Source organism: Uloborus diversus, chromosome 2 (assembly GCF_026930045.1).
Source record: "Uloborus diversus isolate 005 chromosome 2, Udiv.v.3.1, whole genome shotgun sequence".
Classification (NCBI taxonomy): domain Eukaryota; kingdom Metazoa; phylum Arthropoda; class Arachnida; order Araneae; family Uloboridae; genus Uloborus; species Uloborus diversus.
Genome location: NC_072732.1, coordinates 116,122,498 through 116,150,071, shown reverse-complemented (window position 1 = coordinate 116,150,071; position 27,574 = coordinate 116,122,498). Strand labels below are relative to the sequence as shown.

Sequence of the window (27,574 nt, the reverse complement as noted above, 5' to 3'; positions counted from 1 at the left end):
AAGGACCCCCTAATAATTTATATTTTTCTGTTGATGGTCACCATCGAAAATGTTATGCGATAATATGAACCCGCCCTTTCCGGTTCGTTTGCCGATTTAACAATGACCCTCTCCAAAAACAGAAACTAGATCTGCCCTTGAATGCATCAAGGCAAAAATTAATAAATAAACCAGAAAAGCAAAACTAAAAATCAAGTTGACTAAATGAAGGACAAATCATATATCTTTAAATGATATGACACTTTTTGAAGATTCTAAAAAACCCCATCATTTTCGAAAAACTTAGTTTTTGTCTCTAAAGCTCGACAAATTATCTTTAGAAGACCTCCTAGAAGACGGTTATTTCTTGATCTGCGATCCATTAAAAATGGGATGTGAAATATGTTTACTGTTTGAAATGGGGTACGCTGCAAAAAAGTGATTTACGTGTCACTTTCAGCAATCACTCAGAAATGGTTTTGGGGGGTTGAATTTTAAACTTTGTCAATGTTAGTCATCGAATAGTACACTCCGGAACATTGAAAATAGCGCCCCAAGAAGAAAGCATTGGATTGAAGTGAAATTTAATTCACAGAATAATACAGATGAGAGATACACTTTATCCCAAAATCTAGACAATTAAACAAATACAGGTTGAGAAATGAGAAAAATACAGTGCTACTTCAATAGCGCGTTGGACCCCCTTTTGCTGCAATACATGCCGCAATAGGTCCGACATTGAGCTAATTAAACGTCTGATGTTGTTCTGAGGCCGATGGACCCCCAAATTTTTAACATCCACTTCTAAATCTTGCACAGAGTTGCACGGCGACATCTAGCGTTTCAGTTGATCTCATAAATGTTCTATAGGGGACAAGTCGGGAAAGCAGGCTGACCATGGAAGAGTCTCAAACGGACGTTAGAAGTCTTGAGCAACTCTAGCTGTATGCGGATGAGCATTATTTTACTGGAAAATTGCTCCTGCGAGGCCATTTAGGAACGGTCCAAGATGTGGTTGCAGAATGTCATTAACATAACGCTGGCCCGTTAAGATTCCACGTACCACAACTAGAGTGGGCCATCTATCATAGGCTATAGCCTCCCAGACCACTATGCCCGCTGTGCGGGCATAGTGGTCTGACCCCCAAACTAATCAGGATTCATCACTGAGCACCACCTTTTGCCTATCAGTGACATCCCACATCGCTCTGGCTTCGCACCATTGCAGACAGAGTTGCCATGTTTTGGTGTTAAAGGGAGTACAGGAAAAGGGCGCTTGGATTGCAGATTTATTTCCGCAAGACGTTTAGAAATGGTTCGGGGAACAACTACTACCTCTACATCTGCTTGTAGGGTGAAACGAGTCACTGTGGGATCCACGAGCGCTTGCCGCACGATCCTTCCATCCTCTCTCCTCGTGGTCTTCCTGGTCACTCCAGACCCGTTTTTTGCACGTGGGTACCATCTCGTGTCCACTGCCTCTAACAGTTTCTAACGGAACACTCCGAACGATTCACCTGAGCAGCAACACGTCTCGTCGACCAGCCTGCTCTCTCAAACTCGCTGTACTGTGAGAAACGCTTTCTAACTCGTCTACCTAGCATCTTTAGCTCATTAAGGTTCTCCGACTATCCGGATGTAATCGAAATATTTATAAATATTACATAATGCACTGGTTTATCCAGCACCTTTTCTTGATTTCACCGGTGCTGTAGGGTAAACGGTCATGCGCATTGATATCAAACTTGGATCATTTGCATATAAGATGTCTCTCTTTTTATATGCGAAATTTCGCGATTGTACCTTTATTCTTTCTTGGGGCGCTATTTTCAATGTTCCTGAGAGTACATAAATATTAAATTTCCCCAGAGTCTTAATTGTGCTTATTTTCATTCTTCAGATGCCTGTGATCATTTACGTGAGTCTCCAATATGGATCATACCCAGTGAAAGATGCTGAAGTCAAAGCCGTCGTGCGGGCCCCAGATGGAACTGAAGTTGCGTCATTACTGCTGACAGATGATGGACGAGGAGGTTTGAATTTTTCAGTGTGTACTGCTTGCCCCACCCAATAACAAACTGCGGAAAGGAAAGTGGTCCTGTATATCTGTTTGGCTTTTTTTGCTGTTATTAGTCCTTTCCCCCCTTTTTTTGCTGAAATTTTAATATTTGCATTTAAGTCAAGTGCAGAACAGGTTTGAGCGTGGCATCACCATTAGTGTTTAAAAACATCTCGTGCAGGCGCAGCAGCAAATGCTAAACTTTCACTCAAAAAGGAATTTTAGTGCTCCAAGTGCAACATTGGATGATATATCATCTTACTGCTGCCCCTTTTAGGTAGCAAATCAATTCCAGCTTTGAAGATAAACTATTTCAGCATGCAATAAAGGCGCACATCAAGTACTAAAATAAGAAACAAATTAATATGACTCCCTAGAGTACCAAATAAGGGGATAAATTCCATAGTTATAACAAATCTTGCATCTTGGAACTGCAAGAGAAAAAGAAGCAGAAGAGAAATCAAATGCAAAGCACAGATGTAGTCATCGAGAAAAACCCTGCTTGCAAAAAAATAAAAATACCTCAACAAGCTGATATTGACAGCCCCTAAATGCAAAATGAGCTTATTTTGGAATTGTTTATGAGAACGAGAAAAAGCGGGAAGAATCTGCAATAACTCAATTGTGAAAAATATTCATTCTTTTAAAAATATTAAAAGATGGTGTTACAACGGAATTCATTCTCGACTTGTACATCATATATGCTTTGTAATGAATGATGATAGCGACATATTCTACAATGTGAAAGTAACCTAAAATTTGGACAAGGAAAAAGCAGAAATGAATTTTCTGGAACAAGGTGTCGGAAATTTTATTTGTCCAAGCGAGACATTTTTAGAAGTAATTTGAAACAAGTGTATTTTTTCAGTCTAGTTAATTGAAATAGTAAAGAAAAAAACTTGCAGTTGGCTGAAACTTAATTGATGAAGGAAGCGTACAAGTTTTAAAGAAATTTCTTCCCCGACTCGTGGGCTTAGAGCTAAGAGCAATAACTAATTGTAGTCGACTTGCAAGAGTAACATAAAATTAGTTCAATTATAATGTGTTATTTCTTTAATATAAAATTTTTTATCATTAAAAAATCTCTTTAAGGGCTAATAAAAAATAATTTAGAATAATTAATTATTTTTGACAAGGACTACTTTTAAAAAAAGGGGGTGACCCATATTTACCCCATGTGTGACCCATAATTACCCTGATACAGGGTAATTCTTGACCACTCATTTAATTTAAATAAAATAAATAATATTGTAATTTTAGCAGAAGGGATTATTTGAATAATTTCTAAATTATGCCAAATTAAATCATTTTATCTACTATACTTTAGAAAATATTAAGATGTTATGGTTTTTTGACCCATATTTACCCCGTCTGACCCTACTTGCAATTGATTTTTAATAGTATATGGCTTTTAAAAGGATTTTCACGTTTCCCTCATGGTTCTACATTTGCCACTCAGTCGGGGTTTTTTTCAATTTTTAATTTTAGTTACTTGTTTCCGCTTAACTCTTTAAGCATATAAAATCTGGCATAGAAAAATACCACTCTAAACACATATCATGATCGGTAAAGTAGAAAATGGTCAAATTTGATGCATCAACTTTTGGCAAAACACCACAGAAATGTAAACTCGTAGCTGGTGCAAGTTTGTCTTCGATCTTCGAACTGTCCAATCATAATAAAATAATGAAAAAACAAAAACTATAAACCTTGCTTTGTGTCATTTCAGACCCAGACGTGACGGCTAACGATGGAGTTTACAGTCGATACTTCACTAAATTTACGGAAGAGGGCGAATACACTGTGTCAATAACTGCCAAAGATAACGGACAAGCTGCATGGGGCTGGGATGGTAAGTGGACTTTCGAACTCTTTCTCTTACCTTTGCTCTCTGCTTATCTCGAGGCACACAACAAACTCATACCCCTCCCCAGATTGACTTCTGCATATAAAGGGCAGATAATAGGTTTCATATCAATAAGTGCATGTCAAAAGAGACAGGTCTTTTCATAACAATAATGCATGTTTCTGGTATCTGAGCGTTAGTTTGCAGGGACGCCCCAATCTTAAATATTTGAGAGGGGGACGTTCTCAGTTTTCCAAATGAAACTTTGAATTGTACCCAGGGGTGACCACAGGGGGAGAGATTTTTTTTATTTATTTAAATTTATTTATTTCTTTATTTTTAATTTAAACTATTTATTTTATTTTATTTTATCCTATTTATATTTTATTTTATTTATTTATTTAGTGTGTGAGTGTGTAAGTGTATGTCACTGGCGGGTAGCACAGAACTTTTCTAATAAAATAATAATAATTAAAAATAAATAAACAAATGAAAAATATTTTTAAAAAATAAATAAAATAAAAGAGAGCGCTAAAAATAAAAAAGGGAAAGAATGTTGAGCAAAATGGAGGGGGGGGGAGTTGCGCCCTTGAACTGGGGGGTGGGTGGATGTTTACCCCTGAATCGTACCGAATGATAAAATATAATAGTATACACCAAAATTTGCTTCTAATAAGCAAAGGCATAAGTAGGAATTGCAATACCGGATCAAAAATTCAATACCGGTACTCGGTATTTTTAAAACGTGATACCCGGAATACCGGTATTAATACCTGTATTTGAAATTTCTCAAAAATTGCTTGAAAACATATTGTTTTGTTGCCACATTTCATAATTTTGTACAAAAATTGTATTATTATGAAAACGTATTGTGAACAAATATAAAATGAAGGTACAAATGTCATAATAAAAAAATCAAAACTAATAAAAAACATAATGCATCTATTGAATTGTCTCTAAGCCTGGAACTCATTTTAGTGCTCGACTTTCCTGCAGTTAAAAGTACTCTTTCTGAATTCACGCAGGTCGGAGGTCCTGTTAAAAATGCGTGATACACCTCCTCTAATTTGATTGCCTAAAAGTATTTTATCTTCAAAAACATTCGGTCTGTTGCATGTCATTTTTGAATAAACTCTTTCGTGTGTGTGTGTTTCTTTCGTATTGTGTGTATTTCTATTATTTTTTTAATTTAAAACTAGTTGAAATTTCTTTTCTGAGAGACGATACTTTTCCAATATTAACATCAGTTTCTCTTGAATAGGAGGGGTTTGTGTTTACTTTTTATTAGCTCTTTGGTTTGAAATTTACTATGATAAACTTGACTAAATTTGATCTTGTTGGTTTCTCTTATTCGTTCTACCTTTCCTTTTAAAATTATTTGCAATTATAATTATGTAAATATCTGAAAATATCTCTGAATTCGTGGAACATATTTATGCTTTACCTCTATGCAAATTTTCAAGGCAATATATAATTTCTAAATATTATCTTGACAAGTATGAAACCAAATAGCGAAACGGAACAACAAACCAATACTGGTGCCAACAAATTGCTATTTGTAATGCTAACAAGAAACAGTTTTTGTCAAAATTTGGTGCAGTTGAGACAAATATTTAAAAAAAAAAAAAAAAAAAAAAAAAAAAAAAACATAAAGCATTCCTGCAATTTCATGGTTTTAATAAATTGTTCATTGGACAAAGGGGGGGGGGGTATTCAAAATTACACTCAAAATTAACTTTCCCAAAAGGGAAAATGAGCGATCAGGGAAATGGAAAAAATAAATACATAGTGCACAAAATACTTTTGTTTAGTGATATTCTATTAGTTCATGATAAATGTACATTTAAAATATAAGTAGATATTTAATAAGTTCAATTGAAAATTCTTGAATTAAAACGATTTATTATTTTTAGCTAATACCGAAAATACCAGTATTTTCCTCAGCAAATACCGGTATTACGAAATTGCAAAATTGCTCGAAATACCGGTATTCGATATGCTGGTATACCGATATTACAATCCATAGGCATAGGGTATCGTTATAATAAAGCGCATTATTGCAAAACTATCTCCAAATTTGCTGAATCGTTAGAGAATATTTCTGAACAAGGAAACATTTTTCGAGGTTGCACTGTTACAGTGATCAAAGGACTAGAGATGTAAAATTTCCGGAAATTTTGAAGCGATGTGTGTGTGGGGGAAGGGGGGGGGGAGATTTTTTTCTTCCTTACAGAAACATACATAAAACTTTTACTATTGAATAAATTAACCTTTTTGCTTCTTGATTGCCAGTAGTTTTCTCAATTCGAAGCACCAAAAATTTAGTTAAATCGTCATCTAGCTGTTAAGTTTGAGTAAAATGTGATTTTTGTATGTTGTTAAATCAATTTTTTGACTCATTTTAGTATTTCTTTCATTTTGCTAGTTGCAAGATTTAAAGCAAGAAGTTGCTTTTTTCCTTTTAAAAAATATTTGTTACATAAATTTATATCTATATGTGTACCAGTGGCGTACTCAAAGGAGGGTGGTTAACCCCACCCGCCTCCGCTTCGAATATATGTTTAGAGAAATTCGTATGTTATCCGAAGTTGTATATCGTTTTCTGGGTTTCATTTTCGGGAATAAAAATATTTGTTCCATTAGCAAAAATTATTGACTTCCAATTTTCCTGTCTGAGAGAGGTGCATGGGACACAAAATATTGAACAGTAACTGGCTACTATATTTCAAAAATCGAAATTACAAATGTTTTTTATGACCAAATAAAATAGATGCTGCCTAAATGCTCTGACGAAAAACATTTAAACAATCGTATCTCGATAACTCGAAGCTTAAAACTCGAATTTTTCTTTTAGTACAGTAAAATTAGGCCAAAAAATGGCCAAACCCAAACATCCAAAAAAAAAAAAAAAAAAAGGTGAAACCTGTTGCAAATTACTTCTTACCCTTCCAGCAAGAAAGGGTAAAAAGTCCCAGCACTTTGCGCGTCGGATTTTGGGGGGAAGGGGGGTTAGACGAAATAATCCTCTATTTAAATAAAAATAATTTCTATTACTTAAAAGAAATTCTGAAACCTCGCAAAAACCACTCTGTAATAGTAAAACAATAAACTCTCACATAAAAAAATTCTAATTAACAAGTGTGCACAGGCGGGGGGGGGATGGGGGGTGTCCATTGAGCAGCTTTGCGTCATTAGAATTTTAAAGGCAGCTTTTTCAAGGGGTATTTCTTTCTTTATTGAGGACTTTTATTCTGGATGGATACTCCGTCACACTTAAGGGGTGCGCCATCGCTTTGAGGGGGGGGGGACCCTGAATTTACATTCTAAAATCAACTATTGCAGTGAAGTTCACGAAAAAATTTCCCTGACTTAAACTTTTCCGAAGTACAAAATGCCTCACAATGATATGGTAATGTCAGAATGATAATTCTAAAAGATCTAAGCGAGCTCAGCAACCAAATTATTTGTGATTGGAGTTATTAAACTGTTTAGAGCGCTGGAAAACAAAATTCCTGTGCAGCATAAAAAAAGTCCACATTGACCAAAGTTTCCCTACTTCTTCTTGATTAACTTACTTCAACTTTTACAATTTTTTGCCACCACCGTAAGGGTGGGACAAACCGGAATTGCCAATAGTGAGACGGGCAATGCTGCAATTCTACACCCTCTAAGTCGGTGGGGGTTCTCATTTGCAAACACCAAGCTACCTCTCTTTTACGCAGCTGGTTATGTGAATTATGCTAAATATGCGGACATATACTTGCAACACTATCTGAAACTTTTGAGTACATTATGCGATAAAAAAAATTTGATCACATCAAACATCAGCTAAAACATCAGCTATCCAACGATCTAACGCAGTGACAAATTCAGGTGGTCTAGAACATGTAGTGATTCAACGATAGAACAAGTCTTGATGAGAGCAATGAGCAATACAACAATAGAATGCTAAATATTTACACCTTTTTGTCTCTCAGTTTGGAAATCACAATCCGTTTCTAAAGCCCCAGAAGTTTCTTCCCTCTCAAGTTGGTGTGGGTATTGCTCGCTGATGATAAGGTGAGTTGCGATGAGACCTTTAACGTACAGGTAGTAACATCAAATCATATTGAAGGCAAACAATTTTGTGGCATTTCTGTTACGAGAGTAGTTACTATCTGTAAAGATGTGTAAGCCCAAACCATCTTTTACACCGAATGGTATGAACAGTAAAGATGGAATAACAAATTGCTGAAAACTTCTGGTACAAGTTATGCGCTGATCCTCCATCAGTATTCGATGAATCTGGTTTCAGAAGGAAAGAAATCCTGTATCGTTAAAGTACTATTATCTGAAGCAAAAGGTTCATCCAACATCACAGAACGAACAGCTGGTGTCATATATGAGGCAGTGAGAAGCAAAAGGATGTAAGTGGACATTTTCAAGTTTTGAATAAAATGCGTTTAAAGATAAGATCCTAGGTAGGCTTTCATTGATTTTCTTTTCTAAATCATGCTGTATAGAAGCAACTACCAGGTCTACTAGTACCATTTCTTGCCCCAAGATAGAGGAGAAGTTCGCCAACCATTTGTACTGGTTATCTCCAAATTTTTAATTTTGCCCTTTGTTTCTCACTGCCTCATATGTAATAGATGGAAGATACCTGCTTGAACATATTTTTGGTAATGATATGTAAGCTTCAAGGAAATATGCCAGCAATGCAGTGTGTAGGTCACTTGTAAGTATGGGAAAGCTAGTGTCATTTTTGATGGGTGCAAAGAAAGCACCACAGAAATATAATCTGCGTCCTATTACAACAGCCAAGCCTTCTGCTCTAGAAGACTTTCTGCGTCTCAAATCTTGTGCTTGCTCTGAGGAGTTCATTGGGTATAGTGAATGTTTGAAAAGTCTGAAAGTAGACTGAAGTGCTCAATTATATGCACAAACTGTGTTAGACATAGCTGCAACAATAACGAGTATGCTGAGGATCTAGATTCCAAAAAACATCTTGATAACAAAGACTTTTAGTTGGAAGCTTAGGAGAAATCATTTGAAAGCAAAAAACAGTTCAGCGTTATTTTTCTGGCCATTTAATCAAATGTGCACCATCAGAGGGGATGGGGCGGAAGGATAATATTTTAGTGTATAATTTCGTTTTGGGACGTGAGCTACTGTTCTTATGGGGTGGACAGTCCTGATTTAATGCATTTTAGATTTGCATGAAATAACACTTCTACTTGAAATAAAAGGTGGTGGTGGGGGGGGGGGTTGAGGATTTACTTTATTTGGCAGGGGGGGGGTGTTGTAGCTTTGAGAGGAGGTGCACTATCGCTCTTGGAGGATGGACACACTTGATTTCTAACAATTTTCTTAGCATACAATAATGTTTCCATATGAAATGTATGGAGGGGGCTCTGGGGTACTGCTTCGCTTTACGGGGATAGGGGGACTCTGTAGCATTGGTGGGTTATGTCATCCCTCTTGGGGGTCAAACACCTTTAATTTCATGCTTTTAAATTTAGTATAACATAATATTTTCACTTTAAATTTACTCTAAAAATTCTGGAAAAATATCCAAAACAGCAATTTTTAGATGCCCCCCATTCCAAAACCCGACGCACAATGGGTGGGACTTTTTACCTGTTCTTATTGGGAGGGTAATAAACAGTTTGCACCAGGTTTAGCTTTTTTTTTTTGGATGTTTGGGTCCGACCTCTATTTTTACTGTACTATTTATCTCGATGTTTTTATTGGGTCCCAAACTCTTGACACTTGTGGAAACTTCCCATAGCTCGGACTACCAATAACTCGAACGTTTCAGCCGGTCACTTGACGCTTCGAGTAATCGAGAGTTTACTGTATATGTTTAAGTTACCGAGTGACCCCCCCCCCCTCCGCAAAAAATATAATAATAAATAAATAAATATGTAAAAGGTTTGACATTTCAAAAAAATTAAGGGAGAAGGTCACCAAAATTCTTTTTACTGTAACATCATATAATATGGGCTACACTTGTGTTTTTAGAACCTTACTTCTAAACATTTTTTAAGGATAGAGACTACGAAGTTTGGAATCTCTCTCCAAACTTCGGACCCTCTCTCACTATGTCATTACAGATCGTCAAAAATTTTGAGTTTTCGGAGCTCAACTTCGTAAAAATGGAGGAAATTCATTAAAACTCATTATTTTCCGTAACGTCAATGCTTAAAATCGCACTTTAGAGAATCTAACATAAGCCGAAGGAAGAGGCTACGTAATCACCTCAAACCTCACCTTACGATCACAAAAAAAAAAAAAAAAAAAATCGGCCGAAATTGCGTTTTTGGAAATTGTTTCCATATACATGGAAACATTTCTTTGAGGACAGTTCTCAACCCCATGCCTGACAGTTCGCCTAACATCACCAATGATGCCCTATAACAGCGTTGGAGTTAGACTCCAATCCTGAAAAACTTCCGGGGAGAGCCCCAGAACTTCCTTCCTATAACTTAATTGAATCGTTTGTTTCAAAAACCAGTCAAGCGACAAAATTGCTAATTTTAAGAAAACAGCTATATTACCATATTAAACTTTTCAATGATGATTACAACGTTATTTATTGAAAGAAATATACCTAAATATGTATCCGTTTTAGTTTAAAACATTGTAATCCTTATAGAAAAATTTTACTACGAAGGTTAAAATGCTTTTTTTTTTTTTTTGAAATTTTAGATTTTGACGCTTGACTGGTTATTGAAATAAGCGGTTTAATTGAAGATTATCTAAAATTGCACTTTTGAGGCTCAAATATCGAAAAAATTGGATGGGAACCTTACCAAACCTTATCCTATCCCTTAACGCTACTAAAGATTGTCAACAATCGCATTTTTAAGATACAATCTTCAAACGATTTCCCAGGGAAGGTCCTCGAACCTAAGATCATTAAACGTAGTCTAAAATTACGATTTTGGAACTCCAATTTCGAAACTTTTCAGTGGAAAGTTCCAAACCTCACACTTTCCTTTAAGATCATTAAAGATGGATTACGACTGCGTTTTTAGGATTTCAACTCTCAAAAATTGCCAGAGTTGTGCCTCCAAGCTCTTTTCTCCTTATATCCTATCATAATCGAAAATCGTATGAAATTTCGTTTTTCCAACTTCAGATTCGAAAAATTACCAATGAAACATTCCTCTGGACCGCACCCCTTCCCTTAACGTTATCAAAAATGACCTATCATTGCGTTTTTAAGGTTTCAATTTCGAAATACTTTAGAGTTAAGGCCGCAGAACATCTTCTTAATATCACAAAAAACGTCTAAAATTGCATGGAACTTCAACATGGAAATGTTCCCAGGGGAAAGTTCTGAACTGTCCATATCTTCTCCTAACATCATCAAATATGCCTGCAACAGGCGTTTTTGATGCGATAATGCGTTTTTGATGATGATAATGCGTTTTTAGGACTTCTTCAATTCCAAAAAATTTCTGGGGGAAAATCCTTGCACCCTCCTTTCAGTTGCATCATTGTAATTTGCACATCAGTTCCACATTGTTGTCAAATTACGCTTTTGGAGCTTCGAAAGTGACCAGGGTTAGAGTTCCTAAATCTCATCCCTTCCTTTGACACTTAAAAAATGGCCAACTATTGTGTCTTTAAGACTTCAAGTGGAAATATTTTTGTGGAAGATTCTCCGAAACTCTTTTCCCCAAATATCACCTAGTGTAATCAAAAGTTACATTTTTGGGACTATGTTTCCGGAAGAAAAGCCGTGAAATTACGGTAAAACTTAATTTTGATCTGTTTTTTGTGACGTAGTGGAGAAAAGAGAGATAGGAGATATTCCTAAGAAATTTTTCGAAGTTGATGCCTAAAGAAGTAGTTTTAGTCCATTTTTGGAGGCGTTAGATTAGTGGTTCCTAGAGTCCGACAACCCTTTTCACCAACTAAGAAACCCGCGACCCCCTAAGTATCCCCCGTATATATATATATATTCAGAGGTGGGAAAATTATTAGAATTATTAAGAGATTTATAGTAAATCCTTGTTATATCAAATAAATAATACTTTATCTTAAAAATGTTGATGCATTTAATATTGAGGAGACATCCTCTTATTTTTTAACAAAGATTCGATCCGTCTTGGCATCCTTTTTATAAGTTTTTGGCAATTAATTTGTATTTCCTCGTCATGGTGTCAAATTTGAATGAGTCCTTCTGTGAGACAATTCTTATTTGTGGAGTTCTATTTCTTTAATTTTTTCTTTACAATGGTTCAGATCAGCGCCGTAGACAGGGTGGGGACCGTCGGGATTAATCCTCCCCCGAAATTTCAACTTTTCTCTAAAAAATAAAGAAACGAAGACTATCTGATCAAAATTCTTCCCTCTACCTTGTACCCTACCCTGCACTTGACCTTGTTGTACAAATCTTATTTCCAGTCAGACCCTTTCTCTTTCTCACCCCCTCCACACCCACATATATATTAAAAAAAATTCAAAACGTCCTGACTTTTTTACACCTTGGTTCTTTCCCAATGACTTTCATTACAAAATAACATTTTAAAAACATTCTTTGTTATATACACTTCAACAATATTCAAGAGATTTACATGATCAAAACTACCATTTTTAATCTAATCATACTTTTGATTAAATGCGTAATTTTGTAGATCAGCCTTAAGGGTGTTTTTATTTTATTTATTTATTTTTTCAGGCGGCAATTGTAGGTTGCTTTTCAATTGTGACTATTTTCACTAACTTGCTCGAAAGTTTTTCTAAAAGCCTCTGCTGCTTGCATTTGTAATTGTAGACATGTAACAAACACTGTATCATGTATTATAGACCGTATAAGTTAGTTCTTTTATTTTGTCGAGTCTAAATATATTACGAAATTTTTGAAGTAGTTATTCAAAATAATTATTAGAAACTAATTTTTTACTCACATTTCAGTTTAATTTTTGCAAAGAACATAGTAAACATAATTTTTAAACGCTATTTTGCCCCATTACTTATCTGGAACAATTTTTGCCTCCGACCATATCCCTTCCCCGAAAAAATATCCTGGCTACGGCCTTGGCACAGATATTCTCTATTGGGCTCATTTCTGGACTGTTTCAATGCCGTGGAAGTGTTTTTACACATTTTTTTTGCATTCAAAATTTTGGTCACAGATAAAGCTTCAAGACACAGAACTCCATCATGCATGAATATGAAGTCTCCATTTGGAAACCAAACTTTTAACTATAAAACCTTTGTTCAAGCACTTTTTCGTGCTGATATTCGGTTCTCATGCCTTCTACAATGCTTAAACATTCAACAGCAAGAGCAGAAATTACGCTCCAATCCATAACTTGGGTAGAGTGTTTAACCGTTTGTGTAATGCGACTCGGGAAAATACTTCACTGGTACTTCACCTGACATACTGACTGCTATCTTTTGGTATTTTAAGCATTGATTTAACAGAAAAATATACATAAAAGGTAAAAAGTACTTTAGTGCATGTAAGTTGTTGGGAAATATTCTCATGAAGAAAGTTTTAGCCACTGTTATAAACAGATCTGAATCTTTAGTGAATATGCAATAAATTTAATTTTAGAAAAAAAGACTGAACTACTTGAATTTTACTGAACAGTTGAAGGAAAATTAATATTCCTTACTCTGTTCCAATTACTAGCAAATAGTTTATGCACAATTTTTGCCCTCTTTGTCATAGCAAATTTAATTTTAGCCCTCTTTACGAGGTTAACGAGCACCGAGTTCAACTGAGATGAGCTCTCTACGAATAGAAGAACCACATACATTTACTCCATACGATTTTAAGAGATACAATGAAGCACCGTTTATACGTTTCTCTTTTATACGTTTTTAAAATTGGTCCTTGCAAAGTCTAATATACATTAACCTATACCTATTATACGTTTTTTCGTTTGTACGCTTTTTTCATACAGTCCCTTCAAAAACGTATGTATAAACGGTGCTTCACTGTATTTTTAGTTTATGATCAGTTGTTTTTCTGTTAGTTTTGCCAATATAAATTAAATTCATTTCTGTTTTTGTAATGAATTTGCTTTCCTACTGCGTTTCCCTACTCTGGAATTTATATATTGACATTTGAAATTCAAAGATCTTTTTATTCTACACACAGATGATTGAAAACTTTTTAGTTCTTAGCGATTTCTTGTTGTGTATAGTGATTTTCTTGGATGAGACACTTTATAGTAGCAAATTTTCTAGAAAAAATATCACTTATTTCGCTCATGATCAAGCAATAGTTCTTTAACAAAAGAAAAAAAAAAGCTGCCAAATATAAACTAATTAAAGCAGCGAAAAGAATTGCATTAAGAATAAAATAATACTGATGCCAACCCAAGGAAACAATATAAAATACAAGCACAGCAAAGTGACAGTTTTTAAATTTTATTTTAAATTCGATTGTTAATCATTCACGCGCTTAATTCAATGCAGACAATTTCATTGCATTAGATCAGATGTTTCTCTATTTCATAAATGCCAACATTTAACAAAGTAATGTTCTCAAAACTACTCTAAAAGAGTGAAAAAATGATTGGAATAACAAAAGAAATTATCCTTCATGAATTACTGCAAGTATTTCAAAAATGGAGCTCAATCGCCAATTTAAAACACCTCCCAGTCACGCCTGGTATTTTGCAAAATGTCCTGGTGAGTCCTTTAGACTCAAGGGTAGACTCCTCCAGACAACATATTCGAGATTCCTGAGTGGCCACACAAAAGCTCTTAGATTCTCTGGGAATATCAAGACTTTTCCGGAGTGTCACTGGTGCTCTGCTGGAGAGGTTTCACCTGAGCACATTCTATCTTGTTTGGGTTTTACGAAGGATGAGGTCCTTAGTGACCCATTGCTGCTGTTGGATTTTTTGCAGATATTTGGATTCATGGGGGTTGTTTAGCATTGCTAAACATGCCCGAGATAAGTCAAAAAAAAAAAAAAAAAAAAAAAAAAATATGCAAAATTATTCAAGAAAAACTGAAAAAACCACAATTATTCTAATAATTTTCACACCTGTGTGTGTGTATATATATATATATATATATATATATATATATATATATATATATATATATATATATATATATATATATAAACGATCAAAATTGATGTAAAATACAATATTTCAAGCACCTTGAGTTATTATGTAATATATTCGCAATGTGTGCGCATACACGCACACACACACACACACATACACACACACACATATAACTCAAGGTGCTTGAAATATTGTATTTTTGCTAAATGTGTGTTTTTTTTTATTTCTACAATAAGTGCAGAAATATAAAAAAAGATAGTCTCGATGATGTTAACATACATTTCAGCATTTCCAAAATTCTCGAGTCCTAGCAGTGGCGAATGCAGGATTTGGTCTTCTCAAACTTTCAATGAAGTGAATGAAAGAATATTCTTTTAAGAAGGCCGTCGCGAGATCAAAAAATTGGGAAGGGGGCGTTAGAAGATCCTCAATTTTTTTCAAACGTATGCATAGCAAGATAGAGAGAAAGAGTCCTGGTTTATATTTGGCGGGGGAGATAAGTAGAGAAAGAGAATTAAAAATGAATTTACAGTCGTAAGTGTAACATTCGCGATAGCCCCTCGGGATTTGCTAGGGTAGTTCTAGAATTGCAGTTTACACGATCTCTGGTGATGTTCGGAGGAGAAGTTCAGGGACTTATATGAACGGTTCAAGCTTGGAGACTTGCCTTTGAAATTTCGCAAAGTCCTAAAAATGAAGTTTTCAACTATTTTTAACCATGGGGAAGGTTGAAGGGGGATAAGGATGCTAGATGAAAATGATGTGTCCTAAATAAGCTCAGTTATAGACATCTTTGTTGAAATTTAGGGAAGAGAAGGGGTTTGGGCGAGACCTTTCCCCGGAAAGTTTTTGAGTTTGAGGTTCTAAAAACGCAGTTATAGGCGATCTTAGTAAACATTAGGAAAAGGGTTTGTATTCGAAGCCTCCTCCCCCCCCCTGTAGTTTTTCGGAATTGATGTTCCAAAAACGAAATTTTTTAAGGATGTGTGCGGGAGAGAGGATCTCGGGTACTCCCAAAAGTTTTTTTCGAAATTTAAGTCTAAAAAACAGAATCGTAAGTTACCTTTGATGACAAAGGGAAATGTTTGGAGACCCTTACCTGGAACGTTTTTTGAAATTTAAGCCCTAAAAACGAAATTTTATATAATCTTTTTTTATGTAAAGAGGGACAGCAGGCACTCCCGTGAATATTTTTTCGAAATTTAAATCCTAAAAATCCATTTCTTGGCTATTTTTGATAAAGTTTGAGGGCGGAAAGGGGTTTGGGGCTCTTCCCCGGAATATTTCCAAAATTAAGCTTTAAAAACGCAACTGCAGGACACCTTTCAGGATAAGGGTTGGAGCTTAGAGAATCTCTCACATAAATTATTTGAAATTGAAGTTCCAAAAACGAAATTTTAGACGATTTTGGACAATGTTAGAAGGAGGGTATTCGGGACTCTGCCGCGGAAATTTGTAGAGATTGAAGTCCCTAAACCAAAGCTTATGATAAACATCTTAGAGGATGTTCTGAGATCAGGTACTCTGGCATGAGAGGGGGAGGGTTTGCTGTAGCCCCATAGCCCTTCTCCTGGATTCGCAATTGCGCTCAAGTATTGATGCTACTCTAAAATGATGCTATTTACCCCCTATGTATTTTAATTTTTCATCTATGCAATAATATACAGTAGACTCCCGATTATCCGCGAGCGGTTTATCCGCGGGGCGGATTATCCGCGAATCAATCAACAACCACGAACATGTATTTTCGCAGTAAAAAGCGAATACCAGTGGCTGTTTTTTTTTTCTTTTTTGAAAAATTGTAAATTTACACTCAGTTGTTTTTGCTTGATTGATTGATTTAATTTTATTATTATTATTATTATTATTATTATTGTGCGTTCTTCATCGTACATACACTTGTTTGTTATTGATGTTAAGTTCGGTTGTGCAAAAATACAAAACATTTGTACTGTACTCTATATATATTTTCACTGTTTGCAGAAAGTGTTATGCATCAATACAGTTAAGAATTTGAGATAGGATAATTTTTACCTGATTTGTCCCCCATTTTAGTCTTTTTGCGGTTATCCGCGATTTTTATTATCCGCGGCACTTGTGCCACCCAATTCCGCGGATAATCGGGAGTTTACTGTATTTCTAAATATAGGGATAATGCCGCTACCCACAGGTTGGGAACCCCTACGTTAGATGAACAGTGTCGGGGGTGGTTATTCTGGGCTCTACCCTGGAATTTTTTTCAAATTTGACGTTAAAAAAATCTCTAATTTTTATAGCGATAAAAAAAGAAGAGTTTAGGTTACCTCCTGATCGTTTTTCAAAGTTTAAGTCAATTAAGGCTATATTTGTTGTTTTTAGGGGATATGGGGCATTACCCAGAAATTTGCTGAAATTGAACTCTTCAATTTTAAGCCATCTTTGACGTTAAGGAGAGGAAGGTTCAGCTACTCTCTTTGGAAATTGTTCCCCCCCCCCCCGATATTGAAACCTGAACATACTAACATCACCAAACGTGAAGTCAGGTGGCTCTCTCCAACAATTTTTCGAAATTGACGCCCTGAAAAAGGCTTTTTAAATTTTCTTTGGTAGAGTAGAAGAAAGAGGGTGCGGGGTTCACAAATCTGAATTTTTCGAAATAAAAGTCTATTTTAGGCTGTCTTTAGAAAATAAGGGTTCAAACGCTGTCCCAGAGAGATGTCTGAAAGCAAAGTTTTAAACTATCTGTTGATCTATGTGCAATATACACTATATGACCAAAAGTATTAGAAAACTTTCAAAAATTCACATTTTTACGGATTTTTCGAGAAATAAAAGACAAATAGCTCTGTAATTTTTTTCACATTAAAAGTATACTCCAGCCGCCATTTTCCAACAAAAATTAAGTCTACTATTCATTTAGGGGACCAGCAACAAATTGAGGATACAAAAAAAGGTTTTTGATCATTTTTCATTGTAAATAGCTGGGAATAGACTATAAATTTCAGAAATAAGTTAAAAAGCTATCAAGAATTTATTTTTGTATTTTGGTGAAAGTATCTCTTATACCCACGAAAATATAAGTATGTCTTTTAAAAATGCCATTAAAAAAAAAAAAAAAAGGTTTTCGGCTTATATAACCCAGAGTTTTTCGTCAAACATTATTGAAAACTTTCAGAATATTTGACAGCATACTAGGTTAAACATAATAATAAAATTTGAGGTTAAAATATTGAAAATTTAATGAAATATGAACGTTTAAAACAATTAATTTTTCACTGCGCATGCGCGAAAAATAGCAATTTATAACGTTTATAATCCAAAGCCCAGATATATTCTACAACTCATAAAAAATTCCACCCAATATCTTTAAAATTTAAAAGGTTATCAGCGATCTAATGAGCCGAATTTCTATAATTATTGGATAGGCGACGAATGGTAAGGAGTCGTTCGCAAATGGCAACACTTTCCTGCTATCGTTGCTGTGATTCATGATACGAACGGATTATTTGCGAACGATCCCTCACAATTCATCATCTAGTCAAGAAATATTAAAATTCGGCTCATTAGATCGCTGATAACATTTTAGATTTTAAATATATCAAAGTGGAATATTTTTATGAGATGTAGAATATATCTGGGCTTCCGATTAAGAAGGTTATAAATTGCTATCTTTCGCGCATGCGCAGTGAAAAATTAATTGCTTTAAACGTTCATATTTCACTAAATTTTCAATGTTTTTACAAAATTTTTTTTATTATTATGTTTTTCTAGTATGCTGTCAAATATTCTGAAAGTTTAGTAACGTTTGACTGAAAACTCTGCGCGATATAAGCCGAAAACTTTCAAAAAAAAAAAAAAAATGCATTTTCGAAAGAAATGCTTATATTTCTGAGTATAACGGATACTTTCCCGAAAAATAGAAAAATAAATTCTAGATAGGTTTTTAACTTATGTCTGAAATTTATAGTTTACTTCCAGCTATTTACAATGAAAAATGATCAAAAACCTTTTTTTGTTTCCTCAATTTGTTGTTCGTCCCCTAAATGAATAGCAGACTTAATTTTTGTTGGAAAATGGCGGCTGGAGTATACCTTTAATGGGGAAAAAATTACAGAGCAATTTGTCTTTTATTTTTCGAGTAATCCGTAAAAATTTGAATTTTTGAAAGTGTCCAATACTTTTAGTCATATAGTGTACGAACAGCCCAATTACATACAGAAAGTGCAGTTTCGTCCGTGTTAGATATAACCAGGACAAAATTGCAGTCTCTGGATGGATATATAGTCGGGGGGCTACGGGGGAAGAAACTGCATTTTGTGATAAAATTTTGAAACTTGGCATGTTTGTAGACATTGTATATACAAATATTTTAAGAAGGGGAGGCATTCCAAAATCTCCCCCCAAACCCCCCTAGCGGCCATTTTTGGTTCAAAAGCAAAAATGGCGATTTTATATTTTTAAAAATTTATTATTTTTTAAATCATAGGTTGTATCACTCCAAGGATGGTAATTATATTTTTTACCGTTTAAAGCTCCATTAAACGTCTAATTTGAGAAATAACTTCTTAAAGTGATTTTTTTTAATTGATATTTTTAAACTATAAATTCTCAGACGCGAATTTTCCACCCTCATAACATAATTACTGGTTTCTGAATATAAAGATACATTTAGTCAGGGTTGTATCAAAGTAGGGTTTCAGTTATCCGAACTCTAACCGTCCGAATTGTCCAATTATCCGGCCATGATGCAACTCGTTTTTTATGACTGAGCACGCATAATTGAAACTATTTCCAAAGGGTACAAGAGAATGAGGACTTAAAGGAAAATGGGTGAAATCAATGTCAAGACAACATATTTATAATAGAAACAAATTTAAAGTTTGAATTTTAAATTTCTTCTTCTTATTACTATTATTACTATTGTTGCTGTTGTGAATTCTCCGTTACCCGATTGATCATTAGTAAGCTTTTACTAGCTTTTTTTATGAGAAAAAAAAATACCTGAAGTGTATAATAAAATGTCTCTAACTACAACTACTTCTTACAAAAAGATTCACATCAATGCAATGAAGACACTTTTGACAGAGAAGTTTTTATAACTTAAAAATCTGAGAAAGAAAGCACCATCTCTTAATGTTCAAATTTTGGAGCACCGTATTAAAGCTGGGGCTTTTAATGTAATGTTGAATAGATCACAGCTTTCAACGAACTTTAATAAAATTTCAAAGGAGTTGATTCTGTGTTTTTTTTTTCGTATTTTATCGCTATACTAAACGATGTACATATACTTTTAGTAACTATGCTCGATGGTAACCAGTTTTCGTAAAAGATCTTCTTTAATTCACAAACCTTCCAGACGTACACAAAGGCATCAAAGAAAGAATGTTTGTTGTAAAAAAGACAATGAACGTGTCCTGTAATTAAATTGGACCATGCTTACAAGCAAAACAATGCGGTCGTGAATGGAAACGGGGGTGTAATTGGTGTATCACAGATCCAACTGCGTTAAGAAGATGGACGTTGGTTGGTCTTAAAGTTATCGATTTAGTTACACATTTTGAAAAAGTTACACCTCGAATCGTTTGAAGAAACGCTGTATATGCGCAATGAAGAAAGGTTAAGTTTCCAAAGCCTGTTGTCAAGAAAGGTCTTGATGAGTCAGGCCTTGAGGAGAAATAGCTGAACATGGAAATCCATTTTTAGAAACATCGAAAGAATTGTTCTCATTAGAGACGAATATAAAAGTAGACAAAGAATATGTGGAGCAACTCATGAACATTGGTCAGGTTGTGAAAAAAAAAAAAAAACAGTTGCATCAAATTCATAGAGAAAAGAATTGACTCAAAACTCACTTCATATTCACGGGAAGAAAAAAAAAACCTTTTTAGTCTTTCATTTTTACAGAAAAACCAGTAAGTCTGTTTAATGAAAGGATTAAAATTCGATGCAGATTCATTTTCAAAGCTTTTCATTATTGGCAATATTGTACATTTAAACTTGGATGAATTTCTCCTCTATGAAAATCAACCTCACCCTCCATCGATTTCAATAAATGGAGCTCTTTGAACGGGAAATAAGTCTAGTCATTAACATTCCTGCTCAATGAATTAAGTAATAGTATTCATACTGATGAAGGCTATTCGAGAGAAGACGAAAACGAGTTGAGAAGGGTTGCTGAGGATGAAAATGATGAATGCCACTTTTTTTAGAATAAGTGCAGAGATACATTGTGATGCTATTGTCTATGATTGTTCTTTCATTGTTCATATGAAGCGACCTAGGACCGAAATTTTTTTGTTGGAGTATCTGAAATCTATTCAGGATACAGATGCAAGACATATAAGAGAAAGGGGAGAAAGATATCATATTTTGGAGAAAGTTGTTTGCTTCCTGAGAAGTGGATCAGTTTCCTCCGGAATGCAGATAAGAATACAAAGTTGTTTTTCATGATTGTACTGCCTATACCACCTTGTTTTGCTCTTAATGATTCGACAGTGATTTTCATTGAATACAACAGCTGTAGCTCCATCAAATCACAAGAAAGCTGATTGTAGGATCTTCGTACTTATTTTGGATGCTGCAGAAAGAGGATACAGAAGAATATGAGTAAGAACTGTTGGCCCCCGCTGTTATTTTAGGCATATCATACTTTCATGAGCGGTACAAAAAAGGGAGAAAAAAGATGGAGCTTAAATTTGTAGCTGAAAAACACTTTTGACTAATACTAGTCCAAGATTTTGCTCACAAATTCGGTTAGCAAAAAGCAATTGCTTAAAGAGAGTCGCACTTATTCTCAGGATGTGACACGACCTCTTTTTTTGTAGGTCGGGGAAAAGTGACGATGTGGAAAAGATAGAAAGGGTTATCTTGATTGGTGCATTTTTATACCTATCCCAACCTAAAGAAAAAAGCATACCTGATTAAAAATTTCAAATATCTGAGCGAATCTTTGCTAATGTAAATGAAGCTAGAAAATGTTTTTCCACCAGCAAACAAAGATGAATGATGAAGTTATCACCCACAGCTGAAGCCCTTAGGCAACATTTAGTGCTTATCAAGGTAGATATCAATGGGGCAGTATGCTTAAAAATTAAGCCTGAATTTAAATTCATGGTTGGGGTTTCCAGTAATTGATGGGAAGCACGTTCTTGTTTGTTTGAGTTTGCCCGCAGTTTCAAGTGCTTAAAGCGAATTTATGTCATGCAAGTGTAAAAAACAACTGCTCTTAAATAACTTGTGGGTGCTTCAAAAATAAACTTATCTGCACATCGATGTGTAAACACTGCAATGGAAAATGCTATGTATCTGGGTCATTCCGACGAAAATGGTACATTTCATGTCCGGCACTTTTGGATTTTTTACAGAAAATTTGATAGTTAATATGAACTAATCATATTTTTTTCTTTATTCTTCATGCAATTTTGTATCATGAGGTATTTTTTGTTTTTAATATTTTGCTTTAGGAATTTTTTTTAAAAAAATTATGTTAGTCAAAAAGGCAAAATCTTGATGTCCCAGCTTTAAAACAGTGACAGTTAAAACTTATTTAAGTAATTGCTTTGATGCAATAACAAAAAAAGTTTTTAATTATATTGCAATACCTTTATTGTAACAATTTAAACAATAATTTTTTTTTAGAGAAATATTTTTTTAATGAAAATGCAGGGAATTTACAATTGTCTCTATAGTTTACAAATTTTGAAATGTCCACTCTGTTACAGTCATTAAAGAATAAAAAAATATTTTTACAAAAAAACTAGCAATACTTTTGACATGACCAGATGGTAAAAACTCCATGTTTAGCTAACACTAGTGGATTCAATAGTCAACAAGCGAGGTAAGATTCATTCTTTGTCTCTAATAGTAAATTTGAGTAACAAAATGTCAACTATGTTACATTAATTTTACTAATTAAAATTAAAAAAAATCTGAATTACATATAAAGTAGTAATTTTAGAGTTACTCTTTGCTTTTGTATTGCTATTTTAACTGTTACTTTACGTTCAGGTTCAGAAAAATATTTTTAACTACTTATTTGTCCACTCTGTTACACTTCTTGTGTAACAGAGTGGACAATATTTATGGAAATAGTAAACAAGTCATGCTATTGATGTTTTTCAAAAGGCTAAGCTCAACAAATTTATAGAAAAATTGAATTAAATACAAAATTGTAAAAAATGAAACATTGTCTATCGATTTTCTCTGCTTAAACATAGAGATTACTTCTATCTTCAATAATAGTGTCCACTCTGTTACAGGAATATTTTAACTGATTTGATTGTAATTTTTTTTAAATATTTAATTTAAAGGTTAATTTGCATAGAACTACACAATTACTAACTATAATAATCCAACTTCAATCTTTTTTCAAGTTTGTTTCATATAATAATCTAACTTTTTGCAAATGATTTTTTAAAATTTTGTATTTTTGAGTAAGATAATTAGCAATAAAACTTAAATGTGCCTTTTACAATGACATTTTGAGCATTTGTATGAAATATATGTTCCATTTGTTTATATTCAACAAAAAAAAAATCAAAAAATAGTTGAAAATTTTGAATTTGTTGTTGTTTTTAAATATGTAACGGAGTGGACAAAATCTTTCATTTCTGATAAAAGAACTGAGAAAATTGGATATTAATACCAAGTTGAGCTAATTAATTTTTATAGTTCAGATAAATTAAACCCTTTTGCCATTATTTAACACTAAATTTTGTTGGATTAGATGACTTTGAAAAAAAAAGTTTTGAAAACTGAAATGTACCATGTTCACCGGAATGACCCATCTGTGTAAATTACTAGTAAATTCAAACGTTTTAAATTACCTTCTGCATAATCATTGTACGTATCACTTACTCAGATCTTTTTGTAGTTTTAACTGTAGTTTTTGTAATAGTGAGTTATATTTCAATAAATAATAATTTTATTAATAATAACAATATTGTTAGCTTTATTAACATAACACTCAACTTCTTATTGCAGTAATTAATGTTACAGGGTTCGTACTCAACTTCAGAAATTAAATGAAGGGGTTTTGGAGGAGTTTTGAAGGAGTAATTTTGTGCTATCCTTATAAATTTTGTCACTTTTTTTCCAACAGATTTGAACCCCTTCCCCCTTTGTCACTTTACCTTTCTTCTTCCCTTGTCACATATCTTAATTTTCATAACATATTGTTATAATAAATGTGTGATGTCACTTTCTGGCACCCTCTCTTTCCCTTGTCACAATTTCATAAGCCCGTCTCCCCTCAAGGCATGATATCCCTTGTGAATGACTCTTTTTACAATGTCAAAACTGCAATTTACTAAACAATTGCTTTTTTAAACAAATCACTTAATATAGTACATCTACTAATGTATTTTTTTAATACTTAAGTATTGAACAAACTGACTTTTGCTACTGAGAGTGTGGCGGAGTTAAAAGCAATAATCATAATACTTGACTAAATAGCCAAACACCATGTAAGCATGATTTAATTCACTTATGAAATGTCTTAGTCATCTAATAATATTTTCACATTCAACTTTTATGACTTCTATAACCAATTTGTAACTCACATCTTTATGAAAAAAATATATATATCAAATTACTACATTAAAATCGCTCTTATACCTTCACCCCTGTGATGAAGTTAAGTTGTTGATCGAAGTATTTTAAATTACTGTCATAGAGGACGATTATGTAGTCTTGATCTGAAAAAGAAGGAGTTTTGAAGGAGTTAAAATCAAAATGAAGGAGTTTGAAGGACCCTTCAAAAAATTTTCCTAAATGAAGGAGTATTGGAGGAGTTTTGAAGGAGAACCCTGTGTTAGTTCTCTTACATCGTTTAAGACATAGAACAAATGGTTCAAATCGTCAAATGAGAAAAGAAAAAACTTAAATTTATTTTAAAGCTTTTAATAATAAGTTTTGGAGTTCTATGAACAAAATATTCGTGACAACCCCTCCCCTCATTTTGCTAGTGCAAATAGGATTTATGAAACAGCAGAATGTGAGGGAAACTTCCAAAAAATTGCGAAAAAATGTTTGAAGTTCTCTCTTTTTTTTTGGCGATAATTAAAATTGATTTCGTTTTAACTAATCAAGGTATTTTATTCATTCTAAAATAACAATTCAAATGTTTGTTTCAAGTTTTGAAAAACTACTAGCTTTGTTTATGATTTTTTATTTCTAGTTTTATTGTTAGTTTTGTAAACAGTTTTTATCAGTAAATTTTAAAACATATGTTCGGATTTTCTAATGTTTCGGATTTCGGGGGTTCGGATTACTGGGTTCTAATATGAATGAATTGATTTTTTTTAACATAGTGCTTTAAAATGCATAAAAACATTTTTCAAACAACCCCTTCCAGAAATGTTAAAGACTAGTTAGTTAAAGTTTCGCTTAAAAAAAGTCAAAGTTTTTGAAATTGTTATGAAAATTAGGAGGTTAAGACATATTTTGATGACTTTTCACCCTTTAGTAAGCACAATAGAACTCACAAAAGAAGATACAGTGGGTGTTTTACTAAAAATAAAAAGTAAAAAGTTGTTTTGTATTTTTGACCAAAAATGGCCGCCAGGGGGGTTTTGAAATGCCTCCCCTTCTAAAAATGTTTGTAAGGACACTGTCTACATGCATGTCAAGTTTCATGCTTTTATCACAAAGTGCAATTTCCGGCTAAATTTTCTACCATAACCCCTCTACTAATAACCACGCTGTCGGTATACTAGGGGCGGCAACTTACAGCTTAATATCTGGTGTGAATTTGGGGGAGGGGGATCGTGTTCAGGAACCCTCTTTCTGAAATGTTTTCAAATAGCAGTTCTAAAAATGCAACTTTATGCTATATTCGGGAACATTGAGGGAGGAGGGTTAGAGACCTTCCTCGGAAACTTTCCAAAAGTGAAAAAACATTTAGGTTACTTTTGTAGAAACATTATAGAGGGTTTTGGAGGCCCTCCATCGGAAACCTTTTGAAATTAAAATCTTAAAAAAGCATTTTAGGCCATTTTGATGACGTTAGGAGACGGGTCAAGGCTCGGGAAACTTTTTGAAGTTTGAAGTTTTAAGAATAATTTCAGGTTGTAAATTTTGAAACATTTGGGGGGAATTTTTTCGGAAATAAAATTCCTAAAAATAAAATATAGGCCAGATCTGATGACTTTAGGGAAAAGAAGCAAGTTTGGTGCTCTGCCGGGAAATTTTTTCGACGTTGAAGCCTTAAAGATGCAATTTTAAACCATCTTTGAGAATATTGCGGGAAGAGGTGAAAGACTAGGATCTCTCAAGGCCGGCGCCAGTAGTTTGCTACCCCAAGCAATATTGACAAGAGCTGCCCCTTTTTTAATAAAAATAATAATTTAAAAAAAATCTTTTTTTTTTTGTTAAATTGTTAAAGACCTGTGGCGGGATGCATAAAATCTGTTAACGAGCCATAACTATCAAACCAAGATACATTAAAAAATATATATACATCTGCTACGGAAATTTTACAGCTGAAGTTTTTAAAAACGTAACTTTAAGCTATGTTTGGGGGAGGGTTCTGGAACTTTCTTCGGGCCTTTTTCATTTTGACGTTTGATACATAGTTTTAGCCTTTCTAAGGAGACAGGAATGAGGAGTTCTTGAGAAAGCTTCTGAAAATCTTTCGACATTGAAGTCAGAAAAAAGCAATTGTAGATTATTTTGGGCGACGATAATCCTCGAACAAGTACCAAACATTAAATCAGGCTACTCTCTTTTGGAAAATTTTCGAAATGGACACCCTAAAAATGTGACCTAAAAATTTTGTTTGGTTGTAATAAAAGAAAGTCGGACGAGAGGATCCTCCTGAAATCTTTTTAGAAACTTTAAACAATTTTAGGCAATCTTAGAAAGAGGCTGGGGCTTTCCCATGGAAATATCTAAATGCGAGATTTTAAGCCTGGAAAAGGAGAAGACACTGATGGGACGCACCCCAAGAAGTTTTTCTTTTTTAACATTCAATAAACACATTTTAGGTCATTTACCTTTAACAGGAAGAAAAGGTTTGATGACTGTTCTCAGATTTTTCTTCTTTTGATGTTGAAGTTCTAAAAAGCGCAATGTTTGACTATGCATTGGTCGTTGGAACTTGAGAAAAAGAGTGGGTGTCCTCCTTCGGAAAATTTTTGAAATCGAAAGCTTAAATATGCATTTTTAGGCTATGTTTGGTGACCTTAAAAAATGGGAGAGTGTTCAACCGCACTCGGTAAATTTTTCGAAATAGGCTCTAAAAACGCTATTTTAAGCAAGCTTTGATGATGTTATGGGGAGGGGTGGGAAATTAGGGGAATAAACTTCTTGAACCTATTTTAGATCTACTTTTGGAAACGTTTAACAATGGAAAAGGGGAGAGGATCTGTACCGGAAACATTTGAAATTGAAGTCTAAAGAACATCATATTAGGATGTTTCGCTAAAAGAGAAACAGGGGCGAGTAGACGGTTTTCGTTTGGATAACGTTCGGAATTCAAAATCGGAAGTGGGAATAGGAGTTTATTACCTGAATATTTCCAGAAATAACAGCCTGAAACCGTAATTTTAGTGTTTCTATGGTCTTGTCAAGGGGGTTCATGACTCTCTTGGATCCGCGGTTGAATATGCCGCCCTAGTTACGGCCTTGGCTTCACTTCCGCAAAAATTCATCACATCTAACCGCTGCAGATAATATTTCTTTTTT

The 27,574-nt window shown here is 34.1% G+C and overlaps 1 protein-coding gene across 3 annotated transcripts in view; it reads left to right on the top strand.

Moving 5' to 3' along the window:
• The window catches only part of LOC129216001 (calcium-activated chloride channel regulator 1-like), an 82,983-nt gene that overhangs the window by 47,272 nt on the left and 8,137 nt on the right, over window positions 1–27,574 (top strand). For all 3 annotated transcript variants that reach the window (XM_054850138.1, XM_054850136.1, XM_054850137.1), the window contains 2 exons: window positions 1,880–2,012; window positions 3,768–3,890. In XM_054850138.1, coding sequence (XP_054706113.1) covers window positions 1,880–2,012; window positions 3,768–3,890 — 256 coding nt within the window. The remainder of the gene's footprint in view (window positions 1–1,879; window positions 2,013–3,767; window positions 3,891–27,574) is intronic.